A 13,975-nucleotide genomic window follows, 5' to 3' on the forward strand; every position below is an offset into this window, starting at 1 on the left:
CTCAGAAAGGACGTTTGTTGCCATTGCTGGATGGAACGACGCCGTTAGAAGATATTACAAAAATGATTCAAGCCAAGGAAGGCGCTCTCATCACAGACTCTTCCTATTGCCCAATTCCAGAAGCATCTCCCAGGTGTCTGCAAGAATTCAAGAATCAAAAACTGAAACCACAATATGATAAACCATGAGTTTCTGTTATGCGCTATGGACTCCAAGCTTCTTCAAAGGAAGACAAATTATATAACCTCCCCTCCTGTATGCAACTCCAATGCTGCCTCACGAATAACTCCATCTCCAAAAAAAAAGTTTAAGTTCTGTCAGCTTTACTATTCCCTTTTACCCAAAAAAAAAAAGAAAGTTATTTGCAGTTAGCAAACAAACACAATGCTTTATTTGCACCGTCAGACACAGGCTTCATCCCTGCGATCCTGACCTTCTGTTTTCGTAGATTAGACATGAACTAGTGCTTATTTAATAACAGTAGTGAAGCCAATTAACAAACTGAGGTCAATGTGAACCTAACTTCTTTCATCCCCAATCCAGTAATTTTTCTCCTTTGGCCCGGTAGGGCCTTCCTCACCAGACAACTCCATGGGAAACTTCGTGAATACATTTTCAACTGAATAACGAAACATCAAAGGCAAACGCTTGATGATTCTATCCATCTCAGTCCTTGAATCATAGACAATAGTTGGACCCCATTTTCTCATAAACTGTAACCAAACTGGCTCACGAATAACTCCATCTCCAAGATACTCAGCTGCAATAATTTCATACTGCTTACTTGAATCCACATAGTAATCGCTACGAGCGGCATCATTTCTTATACCAATCCCAAATCCTGAGGATCCCTGAATGTAAATCCCAGGATGAGGAAAGCTAGCATGACCACTTTTCGAAGAATAAATGATAGCTTTATTCCCCTCAAAAAATTCCAGATCCGAAGCATCAACCCATTTTCCACCACTATGCTGGGAGAAGTATACGCTCCAGAGCTCTCCTGTGAAGTTGCTCAATCGCAGGGTAAAGTGCTCCCAGTCACAGACGTGCTGACCGATTTTGCTCAGAGCAATGTTCATTAACCCTACCTTCAAAGTTGCAGGCCCATTGAAGGGACAAAAAACCCACATTGCAATATCAGTGAAAGTTCCACCTATGGCTGGCTTCACATGAACATAGAGTTTTGCACTTTCCAGGTTTCCGTACTGGACACTCTCCCTTCCGGAATCACATGGCAAATCTATCCAATACTCTCCATCATTCGAGCCACCAGCAGGCAAATTGGTTCCGCTGGCATCAATCGCTTGACCGCTAGATTCACCTCTTTTGTACAACAAAGCTCCATTTCTGAAGAACCAAGAGACTGAAGATGGCAAATAGACCTCTTCAGGATGAAAAAAGATTGTAGGTCCATAGTGCCTAATGAGCGCATGTATCTGATCAAGATTTGGCATTGCATGTAGGCTGCAATCCAGGTTCTTCAAGCACACAATATCTAGTTCTTCGCCGTGGCTCCAGTAGCTGCTGCAGAAAAATGAACCGGTTGAGACTCCTTTACCAAGCATTCCCCTATGCCGGGGTCTTGTGCTCCAGACTCCAAATGGAACTTGTGAAAATTTAGAGGTAGTGTGCACCAACAGGTTGTACACTTCACATTCATCAGTAAGATCTGCACGAACGCATTTCAACTCCTCCAACTTAGGCTTTTCTGGCTTGTTTGTTACCACAAATCCCAAAGCTTTATAACCCTCGTATGGCTGAGGCAACCAGAAGTAACCGCACCCATCAAAATTTTCCTCGCTCGCATCATCTGAACTCCAAACTAACGTATAACCCTCAGGGCTCCGCAGAGCTGGCAAACGCAGATTATCTATTGAAGGATCCCCTAGCTCAGAGTTGAAAACTTCCCTGGCTACAAGAACAAATCCTCGAAAAGGCTTTTCATTAGACTGGCAATAGTGACCCAGGCTAAAAAATCCATCTGGTATTCCCACTGGCTTATAAAAACTAAACCCCTTTTTCTTATCCCCAGACAGGTTGCACCCCCAGATTAGCTCAAATTTCGTCACATGGCTAACTTCCAGTACTCCTAATTTGATCGTGCCATCAGCAAATCCACCACCTGGACATTCAAGAATCACAATTACGAGAACTGAAATAAAACAGAGAACTACAAACTAATAAAATTATGCGATCTTAGCGGAGGCAATCCGTAAAGCACGAGCCGTTTTGATAGGAAAACGGTCTATTGCTTCAAACTCATGATCCAGAGTAGGAGTAAGATTTAAAAGTTAGTAAGAAAATTGTCCCTCCCTCCAAAGCTTGGAAATTGACAGGATTAAAAAGCATAATGAGAAAATAAAAGCAAAGGATCATATTCCAATCTCTTCAGATAGATTGATAGGCTAGTATGTGAAGACTGCAACAAGATATGAATAAAAAAGAAAACAGAACTTTAGACCCAGAAATGACTTGCATTCCCAAGAAAAGGGGAAAGATTCAATAAGAAAAGAATTAAAGAATTAAAAAAAAAAAATTTGCAAACCTTGTTGCCAATCAGGAAGGGGAGCCGGAAGGGAGAAAGATTCCGACTGGGGCTGAAGTAGATCGCTGACACTGCTCCAATGGAAACACTTGCATCCCCACAACATCATCATTAGTCTCTATCGCCTCCCCTGACATGGAAACAAGTATTAAGCCTTAACTATCCGATTTTCGGATCAGGTTGGAAGTTGGAGCCGAACAAATAAATATGGATGCCGGCGGCCAATCCTGCAACTCCCTCCCTTTGCCGTCATGCAAATTTTGATGACTCAGGGAATCAAGGAATATGGAATAATTTGGAATGCCTTCGAAAAAGTTATAAGAAGCTATACTTCGGACAGAGTTACATTGGAGTGATTTATTTTTTTAAAGTAAGTTTACAGATTTAAAATTCCATGTCTGTAACAATTATTCATTATCATTTGAATGCAATATACATTTATGGGGAAATGAACTGTTTCATCCCTCGCATTTCGTAAAAATATTTTTTTCGTCCCTCATTTTTAAAATGAAGCAAATTAGTCCCTAACATTTAAAAATTAAAACTATTACATACATGAACCTAATTTTCAATCTGAATCAAACTATCAAATAATCCTGTAATAAATTTCAAAGTTAGAATTGATGGATCATTCAATCAACTCCATCATATTCACATGACATTTATTAAACCAAAAAAAAAATAAAAAATTATAACATAAAAGGCCTTTCTTTGTTTTGGAATAGTAGGATTTCTTTTTTGGATAAATCTTTTCATGCATTGTTAGTATATGCTTGCGAGTCTAGATGTATATCACAAATACAAAATTTAATGTTTAAATTTAAATTGAAATAATGTGACAGGTACATAAACCTGTTAGTGTATAAAATGACAATATAGGAAAGATTAATCCTTCTTTTTTATGTTATAATTTTTTATTTTTTGTGGTTCATTAAATTTCAATTGAATATCAAGTTGAGTTAACCAAGTGATCTACCAATTATACCTCCAAATTTGCAATCAAGTTGATAGGCGATTTGATTCAGATTGAAATTTGGGTTCAATGATGTAATAACTTCAATTTTTAAATGTTAAGGACAAAATTGCTTCGTTTTAAAAGTGAGGGACGAAAAGAATATTTTTGTGAAATGTGAGGGATGAAACCGGTCATTTTTCCTACATTTATTCCATAAAGAGGAGGGTATTCTCCATATCACAAAAAAAAAAAAAATTAAGATAAAAATTTAACTTCCGCTCTAACCTATCAAAGAGTAATTTTGTAAGGAGTATAGATACAGAAGGATAAAAATATATAAGGAGTATAGATAGATAACTATGGATGGATGTTGATTAGCCTTTAAATGGTCTTTTGTAAACAAATATAATATTATGAAGTTCTTGTTATTTTTTTTTTTGAAAAATATATATATATATATTATTGTTTTGAATTAAAATATAAATCACGGATCAAAATGTTAATTAATACTCCAATTTAGAGACTCTTTTTTTTTGTTTTTTTTTTGAAACTCGAATATTCTGCCGACAAAGACAACCAGGAAGAGGAGAGAAATGAGTGGATCGAATTCCATGCCTCCGGAAAGGGCAGACTCATGACCGACTGGTCCAGCCACAACTTTAGAGAGTTCCACTCTCGACGACAATTCAACAGTTTTGTGGTTCCCGGAAAATGCCAATTCCAATTCCAACGTGCTTGCCTTCTCCTTCTGTGTGGAGGTGGAGGAAGAGGAAGCATGCTTATATAGCAACAGTACACGAGGAACATATGCCCCAACGCGTGAAGGAGGTTTTCGTTTTCTGAACGAACTTCCCTGTTCAAGACTCAGGTAAGATCCAAAATGAGATATTCTTTCACAACAGCTAAGGCTGCTTCATTATCGACCACACAGGCACTAAAGTAAATTGCATGCCAAAAAATAAAATATCTTTTTTGTACCTTCCGGACATCTTCCCTCCCCCCCTCCCTCCCTCCCTCTTGAATAAATAGGCTATCTTTTTTGTTTTCAGGCATTTTCAGATTTGGGATTCAGTAGTGTTTTGTTTAATTATTAAGCTCTCTGGGACCAAATTTTTGCTTTCTGATCGACGAGAAGCAGCGGAAACTGCTCTCTTGCATCATTTCACTGAGGTATTTTCCTTTCCCAATTCATCCTCTATGCTCAGAGATTTTACTGGCAATTCTTTTCCATTTAGATCATTTGCACCATGACACGAGAAGAGAGTAAATACCAGTCCCAGTAATTCCCGTAACCTGGTTATTCTCCTTTTTATCTTTCCTTCATCTGGCCATTGATTATTGCCTTCTGTTATAGTCACAGTCACGATATGCATATGTACATACCACCAACCGTTAAAAAAGTTAACTTTGCAACCCACAACATATCAACAGGGGAAACCTGAGCAGAAGCATTCAAGTTTATTGATTATTTCAGACAAATTAAAGAAAAGAAAATGTTGCTGAGGAGTTCTTCCACACCAGTACTCGGTTCATTGCTCTCATCCTTGTCAGAAACTCCCAACAACAATAACCAGTCCAATTGTGAAGTGCCAAACGCCAATCCCCACCCCTATGGCAAGATCTGCTACAAGCATTACCATGCTGCTGCTGGGCCTCAAAATTTTACCAAATCTCTATACAATTCCTCCCCCGTCTCTCCCTCGATCTCCGGAAACATCCACACTGGCGGATTTCGGAGAGCGCAGTCAGAAGGAAACTTGGAAGGATTGGTCAGGGCCTCGTCCGACAGCGACGATGGATTAAACTTCTCTATCCCCACCAAGAAGTTTTCACGTAGGCCGCCCCACTGCTCCATTTTGGAAGCAATCCCATCTTTCTCGTTTCAAAATGCAAGAAATCGCAATGAAGACCAAGACAGTGAAGAAGAAGAAAGTTTGCATGGGGAAAATGGTTTGGTTCATAATTCTGTTGCAAAGGAGAATCCTTATAACTTGAAACGAGACAGGACCTACGCAAGCGCATACAAGAACAGTGCTGGAGTTGGAGAGGAGATGTATCTTGCAAGAGGGCTTGGGGTTACTGATTTTCATTTTGCTGATGTTGGAGGACATATTAGTGGAGGCAGTGGAGGAGGAGGAGGAGGGCGGGATTACAGGCCGGTAGCCTTAGGTGGGGATGGTGGTGGTGACAGCAATGGCCTTATCATGGAGGAGCATTATAAAAGAATGTTGGAGGAAAATCCTTCCAACCCTTTATGCCTGAGGAATTACGCCCAGTTCTTGCATCAAGTAAGTCTCTTTCCACGACGATTTAAATTCCGATCAGCTTTCTTGATTTGACTTTCTCATCTACGTATAACGTATCATACATGTAACATGGATAAGATTTGTACTGTCGAATACATAATGCAATGAAATCGAAACCAAACTTCTACTTCTGGCAGACAAAGAAAGATCCTCGACGTGCGGAGGAGTACTACAGCCGAGCTATTTTGGCAGACCCAGAAGATGGTGAAGTTTTATCAAATTATGCTAAACTGGTATGGCAGCTCTACCGGGATAAAGATAGAGCCAAACACTATTTCGAACGAGCAGTCCGAGCTGCAGCGCAGGACAGGTATGCACCTAATTCTCTTGGATCCTCAAATCTTGTCTTTTGTTCAAATTTTCTTTTATTAATTATTACACACGACGTTGAATCATGGGCATTGCTGTATGCCAGCCATGTTCAAGCTGCCTATGCTAGTTTTCTATGGGAAACTGATGAGGAAGTTGAAGAGGAGGATGATCGATCGTTGAAAACACCACAGCCAATGCTGGCACTGATCAAAGAGGAGATCACCGCTTAGTTGGATAATGTATCTAGGTTCCTGCATCATTCTATAGCTAGGCGATTGGAATTTTTCTTGATTACAGGAGGCTATTGGATTGGAAAAAGAAATCACCTGTTTCCATTCTGCAACTTCCTCAAAGTAAATCTTGTCGCAAGGAAAGTTTAGATAAAATGTCTCATAATAATGAAACGAAATTAATTATTCGTAATTGCCATCAGTTCGAAGACGCAGCACAGACCCAGCCTTCGAATAGAATACCTCAAATGCCGAATGTCTCCTCCAAAACTGGAGCCAGATTTTTACACATTTAATGTGACTACGTTCTCTACCATATTCGTCGCGCCAAAGACTTCAGCATTACTACTTGTAGTATTTTTTTTTTTTGGAGGGGGAAGGGGGGGGGGGGGATTTCGGTCTCGCTTACAGTAGTCAAAACTATGGCCCACTACCCATGTTCCGAACAAAGATGCCGATCTACGCTGTTTTATCAACGGCTCAATGCAGATACCACGCCGTTGATCTGAAGAAAACTTCGACCTTCAGATTAGAAAGACTAACCCAAACGACCAACACGACCAAGAACCGTTTAACATAGAATTGGAAAGTAGAGTTATTGGGACTTCCTACATGTATGAATAGCTTGATAAATATGCTTACTCAAGATGCACTGCAACCAATAAAGGCCAAAAAGCAGCCCCTCCAGATTTACAAGGACAAAATTTGCCAAGAGGGGGGACCTATAAATGCCAGATAACAATGACATGAAATACATCATCACATGCATTTATATAGAAAATCACTCAAACAATTGACGAATAATGGTGGGAAACAAATCTTGTTTTGTAAAATGAAGAACCATATCTGCCAAACTAGCGGAGCAAATTTGCCAAACTCAAGCCCTTGCTGTTTTCAAGAACTGCGGAAACCATTGCTTCTCCCTTTGTTGCTATCATTGCTGTCTAGGTTGCTTCCCCTACCAAATCGTCCCCCAAGACGACCACCTCTGCCACGTCCCCTTCCTGGGCACCAGTAACAGTGTGTTAATGCGTCAAATGGAAACAATTTATGGCATTGCAAACTAAAGGCACATACGTTGCTACCCCAAAAAAAAAAAAAAAAAAAAAAAATCTAAGCCAATTCCAATTACTACGATCCAATCAGAAATGCTTGTATTAACAACCATTTTGCCTCAGACAACCATCAAACTTTTTTAGTGTTTTTGCTCTCACCAACTGAATTGATGACCAACCATAGAACAGCAGTTTCACCAATAGCAAATGAACACAATCAACAATGGTTGATAGCATATGATTCAAGGCCAAAACCACCAGACTACCACACCATTGCTGCTACTACAAAACCAAAGATTCACATAATCCACCATAAATATGGCACTATCAAATATACAAAGTTAGTCTACATATATCAACATGCTTCAAGTACAATATTTCAATCAGGCACAAACAAAGATTTGTAATTCTGCGAGGCTGTAGCACTTCATGATGGACAAGCGCCACACTTTAATGCCTCAACTCTGCCCCTTTCCACAGATAAGCTACCAAAATTATTCACAACCCATACAATCTATAGATCATAGACAAATTTATAATACATAGTAAATCATGCTTGCATTACTACGAATTCCAGTAAATGAAAACCCAAGTACTGATTCTGGAATATTTCAACCAAGAGTTCATGGTCAGGAAGGATCCAAGCAATTGTTAGTTTCATTTTGAACAAAGGCCAGAATTTGACATTTGACTTAGAAGTGTAACAAAAAAATCAACAAGCAAGCAGGAGTTAAAGGATAGAGAACGATCCCACATACAAATACATCTGTACAACAGGTCTTAGATCAAATTTTTGGTTGGCTTTCAAAATAAAGATAGTTAAAGACACATACTCCCTCCACGAGTCGTACTGCCGATGCTTGGTTTTCTTAGCTCAACATAGACTTGTCGTCCAGCCAATTTTATCGGTGAAGCCTAAACAGAAAATTAAGAGTGCTGAAAAGTTAAAACATGGATAAGGCAAGAATGCTTGCAAATACTTGCACAATGAGCAAGTGTAATAGAAGTGAATATTGTCCACAGGAACATCAAAGAGCCAATAACTTGCCACGCATAACAAAGAATGGAGCTACATCTTTTAATCTACTGCAGCAGGGAAGAAAAGTAGCACTTACAGTTCCAGAGGCCTGGAAATTACTTGGCAAATTGTAAAGGACAAAATAATAGGACTGAAAAAACTAGAGAGAGATGAACCTTCACTGCATTTTGGGCACTCTGGACATCTTCAAACTCAACAAAGGCATAGCAAACACCAATTTCCTGCAACCGCAAGCAATTTTAGATTTGGGAAGCTAGGTACTGAGGCACAAAGTAGATTATTAAAGAAAATAAAGTCAACCTTGCGATTGTTTACAAAAACCCCATCCTGCTTGATTCTCCCAAAGTTTTTGAACTCTTCCATAACTTCAAGACTAGAAACACCAGAGGGCAAGTTCCTCACATAGATAGATTTTGATTCTCCTGAACAAAAGGCACTTTTAGATCAAGAAGACTTGAAAGGAATCATTACAAAATCAGATAATTGAAATCACACTTTTAAAATTCTGTTGGGAAACCAATTGCAACAGATAATTGAAATCACTTAAGTGCGATAAGGTTTTTTAGATACAACTCCTAACTCCTACGTATGCACACATGGACCATTATGAGTATACTATGCCTTCCGTTTCTTTTCAATTACTTCCTTTACTTTTACATGCATTTGCATAAGTTATCCACTACCAAATGCCAAGTTTCATAAAACGTCAATTCTATGCATTCTACTACATGCCCTTCATGAAATTGTGAAGTTTCAAGAAACTTCTTCAAAAAGGAGAAGGAGAATGTCGGTCTGTTTTGGAAAAAGACACAACAATTAATTAAATGCCCTCCTCTGAAATTATGTACCTGGTCAAAGTAGTCAATAGGAATGAGAATGGAAACAGTAATTACTGAATCAACGTAGCAGAAAGAGACAGCAGAAGGAAGATACAACAATCAAATAGGGTGTTAAAAGTATTCAAGTGCTTTCTAATACATAACAATAACATCAAATCACAGATCTTGTAACCAGTATTTTTTTGGGGTCAGGAAAAACAAGAAAAATCAAGTATGAAAGAAAAACCTTGAAGAACTGCTTTCACAAGTAAGAGAGCATGAACTAGAATAATAATTCAAGATGGTTACCAATGTAGTACAGCTAGCGAAGATGTTAACACCACCAAAAGGGCAGAAACACGAAATAGAAATTACCCTCTTTGTGTGAAAAAGTTTCCTCTGCAACATCCTCACTGATATCAGGTGCAACCGACAGTGCAGCATTTGACTGCAGCAAAGGTGGCTGTGGTGATGCCTTCTTATTGAAAGATGGCTGAACAGTGACTGTTGATGTTGGATTTCCCTTTGGAGCTCGCAACTTTATGATTACCAACAATAAAAAATGACAAAAGAAAGGAAGTGATAATAATTAGCAAAAGCAAAAAATATTGAACTTTTAGAAACAGAAAGAAAATAAGACTTCGATGAAGTATCTATGGACATAAATCCCTCAACATGGCACAGGTATGCTGCTATTATGGTACACTAGCATAATCAAGCATGAGAACAGAGTGCACAAAAAAATGTGGGAAACCACTTTCTAGATCTAGGACATAGAGCAGCTGTTTCAACAATAAAAAGTTTCTACTTCCTCTAACAAGCCAATATGAGAATCATCTGAAAATCAGATATAAGGATCTAGGACAAATGCTTAATCAAATTATCCTTGTCCTTTTGTGAACTCCCCCAATGAAACTAGTACCTTTGGAAAACCTAACCCATTGACTATCATAATCTTTGTCTAGGTTTTTTCATCTTACAATTCATTTTTTTCCACGAGAAGCAGACTCAACTTCTACTAGGTTATAGTGAATATCATGCCAAAAAAATGATAGAAGAAATGGAGAGCAGGGAAGTGCAGTGTCAACTTCTACTAGGTTATAGTGAATATAATGCCAAAAAAAAAAAATTATAGAAGAAACGGAGAGCAGGGAAGTGCAGTGCTTGTAATGATTCCCATGCAAAGGTCATGGAATAGGTGCATACTATAGAAGCATAAGAAACTTTTGGAAGCTCCCCAACAGGTTCCTCCACCGCAGGAAGAGGTTCTTGTGCGGTGTCTTCTTCATTTTGCATAAAACCAGATGACTCCTCTAAAGAAGTCCCTTCATCCACAGTTTCTGCCCCAGCATTTTGCTCCTGCTCCTGCTCCTGCTCCTGCTCCTGCTCTCGATAACTATAATCTTCAACTGCATCATCTCCTTCTATATGAACTGAGTTCCCATACTCCCCAGCCTCCGCGTCTAAGGTATAGTCAGAGACTACAAGGTTGAAAACTAGTCAGACAGGACCAGATGATTTTACACTACCCATACAGACACTTGTTCTACAACTTTCCAAAAAGCCAGATCATCTAGGAAGAATAGACTTGATGAGAGACCACATATATTTAAAAAAATATGTATTTTTTCCTTCCATGAACCAAGAATTATCGCCAGTTATGCAAATATGGGTGTAGTACTGCCACATAATTGAGACTGAAGGACCGCTAATTCAAATCCAATATAAAAACTACAAAGGAAATTCCAAAATGTACATGTTAGCATAATCCTTGGACGAACAAAAAGGTGCTCTGAAGAAACGATGAAACTTAAAAGTCCTCTACTTGAAAAAAATGGTTTATCTGCTTTATTTTTGGCAAGCATGAAGCAAGTTCAGCAAAGAGAAGCTAGATTATTCTTTTCTACCATTTAATGGCTACTTCAGCGACACCGAACAAAATTATAAGATCAGTTAATAATACCCGGTGGCTCCTGAAGAGGTACAGAACTCGCTGGTTGAGAATCAGATTCGTTTTCAACAGCTACAGGGGCTGGTGTTTGGTGGATCACCTCTGATACACCCAATGAAGGAGGTTGATTAATCACCTCCTCATTGACAAAGTGAAAGATGTCGTTCAAAACAAAATAGCCTTTCTCCTGGGGGGCAAGGAAAAATGTCTGCAAAAACTTCCTCCAGCCACTGAAATCCTTGGACTTTACAGAACCAGAAACTACCACAACAACACCTCCACTCCAAGATTCAAGAGAATTAATTGTCTTGATTTCAATTGCAGTAAAATTCAGTGAGGTGATGAGTGCATGAATTTGCTGCAAACAAGGCGCAAAATATGAGAATGCTCAAATGTCACTGAAAACACAATAAAAGAAATCTAATAAAGCATCCCAGGAGCATCATAACTGAAAAAGAGTACAACAATGTTGTTTGGAGTGATGTTGACCACGCGTAAACATTGACCACTAGGAAAAATATTCAATTAGCAAAATTTCATACTCTAGTACACAGTTATTCACCAACCCACTGTTAGACAAATCCTGTTGATTATCCACCAAAGCTTACTCATGAACCATATCTCCTAGCAGCCTTTTCTCCAACAAATTAAGACGAATACCATGCAATGCAGTAATCTTCATACGTTCTTATTTAAAGGAAGAGAAACATTTAAATTCCCTATAATTGCAAGGTTGCAACATCATTTTCCCAAAACAAGCTAGGCCAGTTAAGAAAGAACCGATTTCATATAACTATTGCTGTAAAAAAAATTAGCTAAGAATCATATTCCAAAAAAGAAGCAGCAGAAAATGAAAACGTAAGCAGTAAAACTTCGTTTAGGACCAATATATACAGACAAAGCGCTGTAGAGTATACCCCGCTGACCAATCTCATTAGTGATACGAGTACGTTCGGCCGCAAGAGCCATTTAAAAGTTTGAACTAAATTCAGTTCAGAAAACGGAAAGCATTTAAGATCGAAGTTTAACCGAATCAAATACCAACACGTCCTCTTTTAGTAATTTTTTTTTTAGAAAAAAAACTTCAGAAGCTCAGATCAGAAAACGAAATTGCTAAAATACGATTGGATAAAAACCAAACAAAAATAGAGACTTGATAATCACAAAAAAAAAAAAAAAGAAAGGTACCAGCAGTGCTGAAGCCGATTCAGTGGTCTCACCATCGACTCTTACGACGGTGCTGGAATCGTTGTAAAACTGATGAGTGTAATCCGGTTGCTGTTGAAGAATCTGATAGTACTGTTGCACGAAATAAGAACCAACCTGCATTCGGCGAATCGAGAATTAAAAAAAAAATATATATATATATTTAAATCATCACTCAAAACTTATCTTTTCCTTGAAGGGGGGGCCGAATAAAAACAAAAAAGAAAAAGAGAGACAGAAAAGTATAAATCGAGATGAAACGAATCAAAATCGATGGAAAGGACCTGAGTTGCACTGACAGAAGCGGCCATTATTGAGTCGCTCCCCTGCGCTTCTCCAGAGCCTCAACGAATCCGCAAAAAACCTTTAAACCCTAGCTAGATCACCAAAATCCTAGGGTTCAAAAAGACCAGAGCTAAAGAATACGCTCTCACTACCTTCCTATAGATAAATAAATCTATATATATATATAGATAGATATAGAAGATATAGACACGTACGTCTATATAAATAGTCGTATCGTATCTGGCTTTTAAGTTTTCTTTTTTTTGTTTTTGTTTTTGTTTTTGGTTTGTTTTATTTTAATAAATACGGAGAGAGAAAACAAAGTGAGAGAGGGATTGTCGGAATAACCATAAGTAATTGTAGTCAGTACAGAGCTCCTTTTTTCCCGTTTCTTTTTCCTACTTCTCTAAAGTTTTACTGGTTACTTGGAATGGTGGAATTCCTTTTCTGATTTTATCCTATCTGGCCATTAAAACTACTCCCACTACTCATCATCATATCATATGTAGTAGTAGAATCTTTTTCTTTTTCTTTTTTTGTTTATTATTTTACTGTTAAGGGTTCATTCTGGGTGCTGTGGATGAGCGATCCGGAGTGAAGTGATAATGCCTAGTAAGTACGTACCAGAAGTTCGGCTGTCGGCGACTGAGTGCGGGCTTTGGGCTTTTGCCAATCAGAACAAATTCTTTGGATTCCGTATGACGTCACCCTTGCATCTATCTAGTGATGATGATGATAAAAAATTTTTTTAAAAAAAAAAAAAAAAAAAAGCTGCTGCAGGGACTGGGAGCATCAAATCAGCTTTTGAGTTTCGCCGTTGTTGGATTCCTCTTCTTCGTTGTGAAAATTACTTCTGCTTTTAAACTCGCCGTTCCCTCCAATCTGTTGTGATTCATGGTAAAATATTCCCTCTCTCTCTCTCTCTCTCGAAGGGAAATGTGTAATTTTTAAAACTTTGCGGACTATATATATATACTGCTAGTAGTCATCTTCAACCGCAGCCCGTGCTCTTTACATTTTGATTGCAACTTGCAATCTTGCAAGTAGGAATATGCTCTGCTTTACTGAGAATTTGCTGCAAAAGTAGAGCCAATTCCAGTTTTCCTCCTCAACTTGCATATCGATATGGTTTATATGGTTTAAACTCCCCCATCGTACAGCTTCCTTGCAGAGACTTCTCACTCATTTTAGTAGCTTTCTTATTATTATTTTTTTGTTGGAAAGAAATTGCAATTGTTCATGTGTTCGAATTTTATGCACAAGGCTACGACAA

The 13,975-nt window shown here is 38.4% G+C and overlaps 3 protein-coding genes across 6 annotated transcripts; 1 reads left to right on the forward strand and 2 right to left on the reverse strand.

Annotated features, from left to right (window-relative positions):
• Positions 1 to 368: 368 nt before the first annotated feature.
• LOC140013613 (hypothetical protein At1g04090-like) lies at positions 369 to 2,830 on the reverse strand. The gene is made up of 2 exons (XM_072062979.1): positions 2,546 to 2,830; positions 369 to 2,122 (listed from the first exon to the last, which is right to left on the reverse strand). The coding sequence occupies exons 1-2, from the start codon at positions 2,655 to 2,657 to the stop codon at positions 519 to 521; spliced, it is 1,716 nt and encodes a 571-aa protein (XP_071919080.1). The 5' UTR covers positions 2,658 to 2,830; the 3' UTR covers positions 369 to 518.
• Positions 2,831 to 4,075: 1,245 nt separating this feature from the next.
• On the forward strand, positions 4,076 to 6,541 carry LOC113714539 (uncharacterized). 3 transcript variants are annotated; one of them, XM_027238452.2, is made up of 5 exons: positions 4,076 to 4,368; positions 4,550 to 4,670; positions 4,975 to 5,788; positions 5,944 to 6,116; positions 6,222 to 6,541. In XM_027238452.2, the coding sequence occupies exons 3-5, from the start codon at positions 4,994 to 4,996 to the stop codon at positions 6,346 to 6,348; spliced, it is 1,095 nt and encodes a 364-aa protein (XP_027094253.2). In that variant the 5' UTR covers positions 4,076 to 4,368; positions 4,550 to 4,670; positions 4,975 to 4,993; the 3' UTR covers positions 6,349 to 6,541. The 3 variants fall into 3 exon arrangements, with proteins under 3 accessions (XP_027094253.2, XP_071919133.1, XP_027094235.2); XM_072063032.1 differs by having other exon boundaries at positions 4,077 to 4,368; positions 4,855 to 5,788; XM_027238434.2 differs by having other exon boundaries at positions 4,078 to 4,368; positions 4,932 to 5,788.
• Positions 6,542 to 6,961: 420 nt separating this feature from the next.
• Positions 6,962 to 13,016, reverse strand: LOC140013623 (nuclear transport factor 2-like). Of its 2 annotated transcripts, XR_011820451.1 has the most exons (10): positions 12,702 to 13,016; positions 12,400 to 12,534; positions 11,224 to 11,569; positions 10,467 to 10,741; positions 9,636 to 9,798; positions 8,743 to 8,864; positions 8,598 to 8,663; positions 8,237 to 8,318; positions 7,563 to 7,685; positions 6,962 to 7,352 (listed from the first exon to the last, which is right to left on the reverse strand). XR_011820451.1 is itself a non-coding variant. In XM_072063020.1 (9 exons), exons 1-9 carry the CDS (start codon positions 12,726 to 12,728, stop codon positions 7,243 to 7,245), a joined length of 1,326 nt encoding a protein of 441 aa, XP_071919121.1. In that variant the 5' UTR covers positions 12,729 to 12,998; the 3' UTR covers positions 6,962 to 7,242. The 2 variants fall into 2 exon arrangements, 1 of the variants encoding a protein (XP_071919121.1); XM_072063020.1 differs by lacking the exon at positions 7,563 to 7,685 and having other exon boundaries at positions 12,702 to 12,998.
• Between the last annotated feature and the right edge of the window lie 959 nt (positions 13,017 to 13,975).

This window comes from Coffea arabica, chromosome 1e, assembly GCF_036785885.1.
Source record: "Coffea arabica cultivar ET-39 chromosome 1e, Coffea Arabica ET-39 HiFi, whole genome shotgun sequence".
In the NCBI taxonomy this organism is placed as follows: Eukaryota; Viridiplantae; Streptophyta; class Magnoliopsida; order Gentianales; family Rubiaceae; genus Coffea; species Coffea arabica.

Bases quoted from the DNA above. Each gene is read 5' to 3' on its own strand.
- LOC140013613 (XM_072062979.1), bottom strand. From the start codon at position 2,657: ATGATGATGTTGTGGGGATGCAAGTGTTTCCATTGGAGCAGTGTCAGC. The intron at 2,123-2,545 runs GTTTGCAAATTT...TTGAATGTCCAG, and splicing joins CCTTCCTGATTGGCAACAAG to GTGGTGGATTTGCTGATGGC.
- LOC140013623 (XM_072063020.1), bottom strand. From the start codon at position 12,728: ATGGCCGCTTCTGTCAGTGCAACTCAG. The intron at 10,742-11,223 runs GTATTATTAACT...TCAACCTTGTAG, and splicing joins ACCTCTTCAGGAGCCACCGG to TCTCTGACTATACCTTAGAC. The intron at 8,865-9,635 runs GTAATTTCTATT...CCTTTTGTTCAG, and splicing joins AACTTTTTCACACAAAGAGG to GAGAATCAAAATCTATCTAT.
- LOC113714539 (XM_027238452.2), top strand. From the start codon at position 4,994: ATGTTGCTGAGGAGTTCTTCCACACCAGTACTCGGTTCATTGCTCTCA. The intron at 5,789-5,943 runs GTAAGTCTCTTT...TACTTCTGGCAG, and splicing joins ACGCCCAGTTCTTGCATCAA to ACAAAGAAAGATCCTCGACG. The intron at 6,117-6,221 runs GTATGCACCTAA...GCTGTATGCCAG, and splicing joins CGAGCTGCAGCGCAGGACAG to CCATGTTCAAGCTGCCTATG.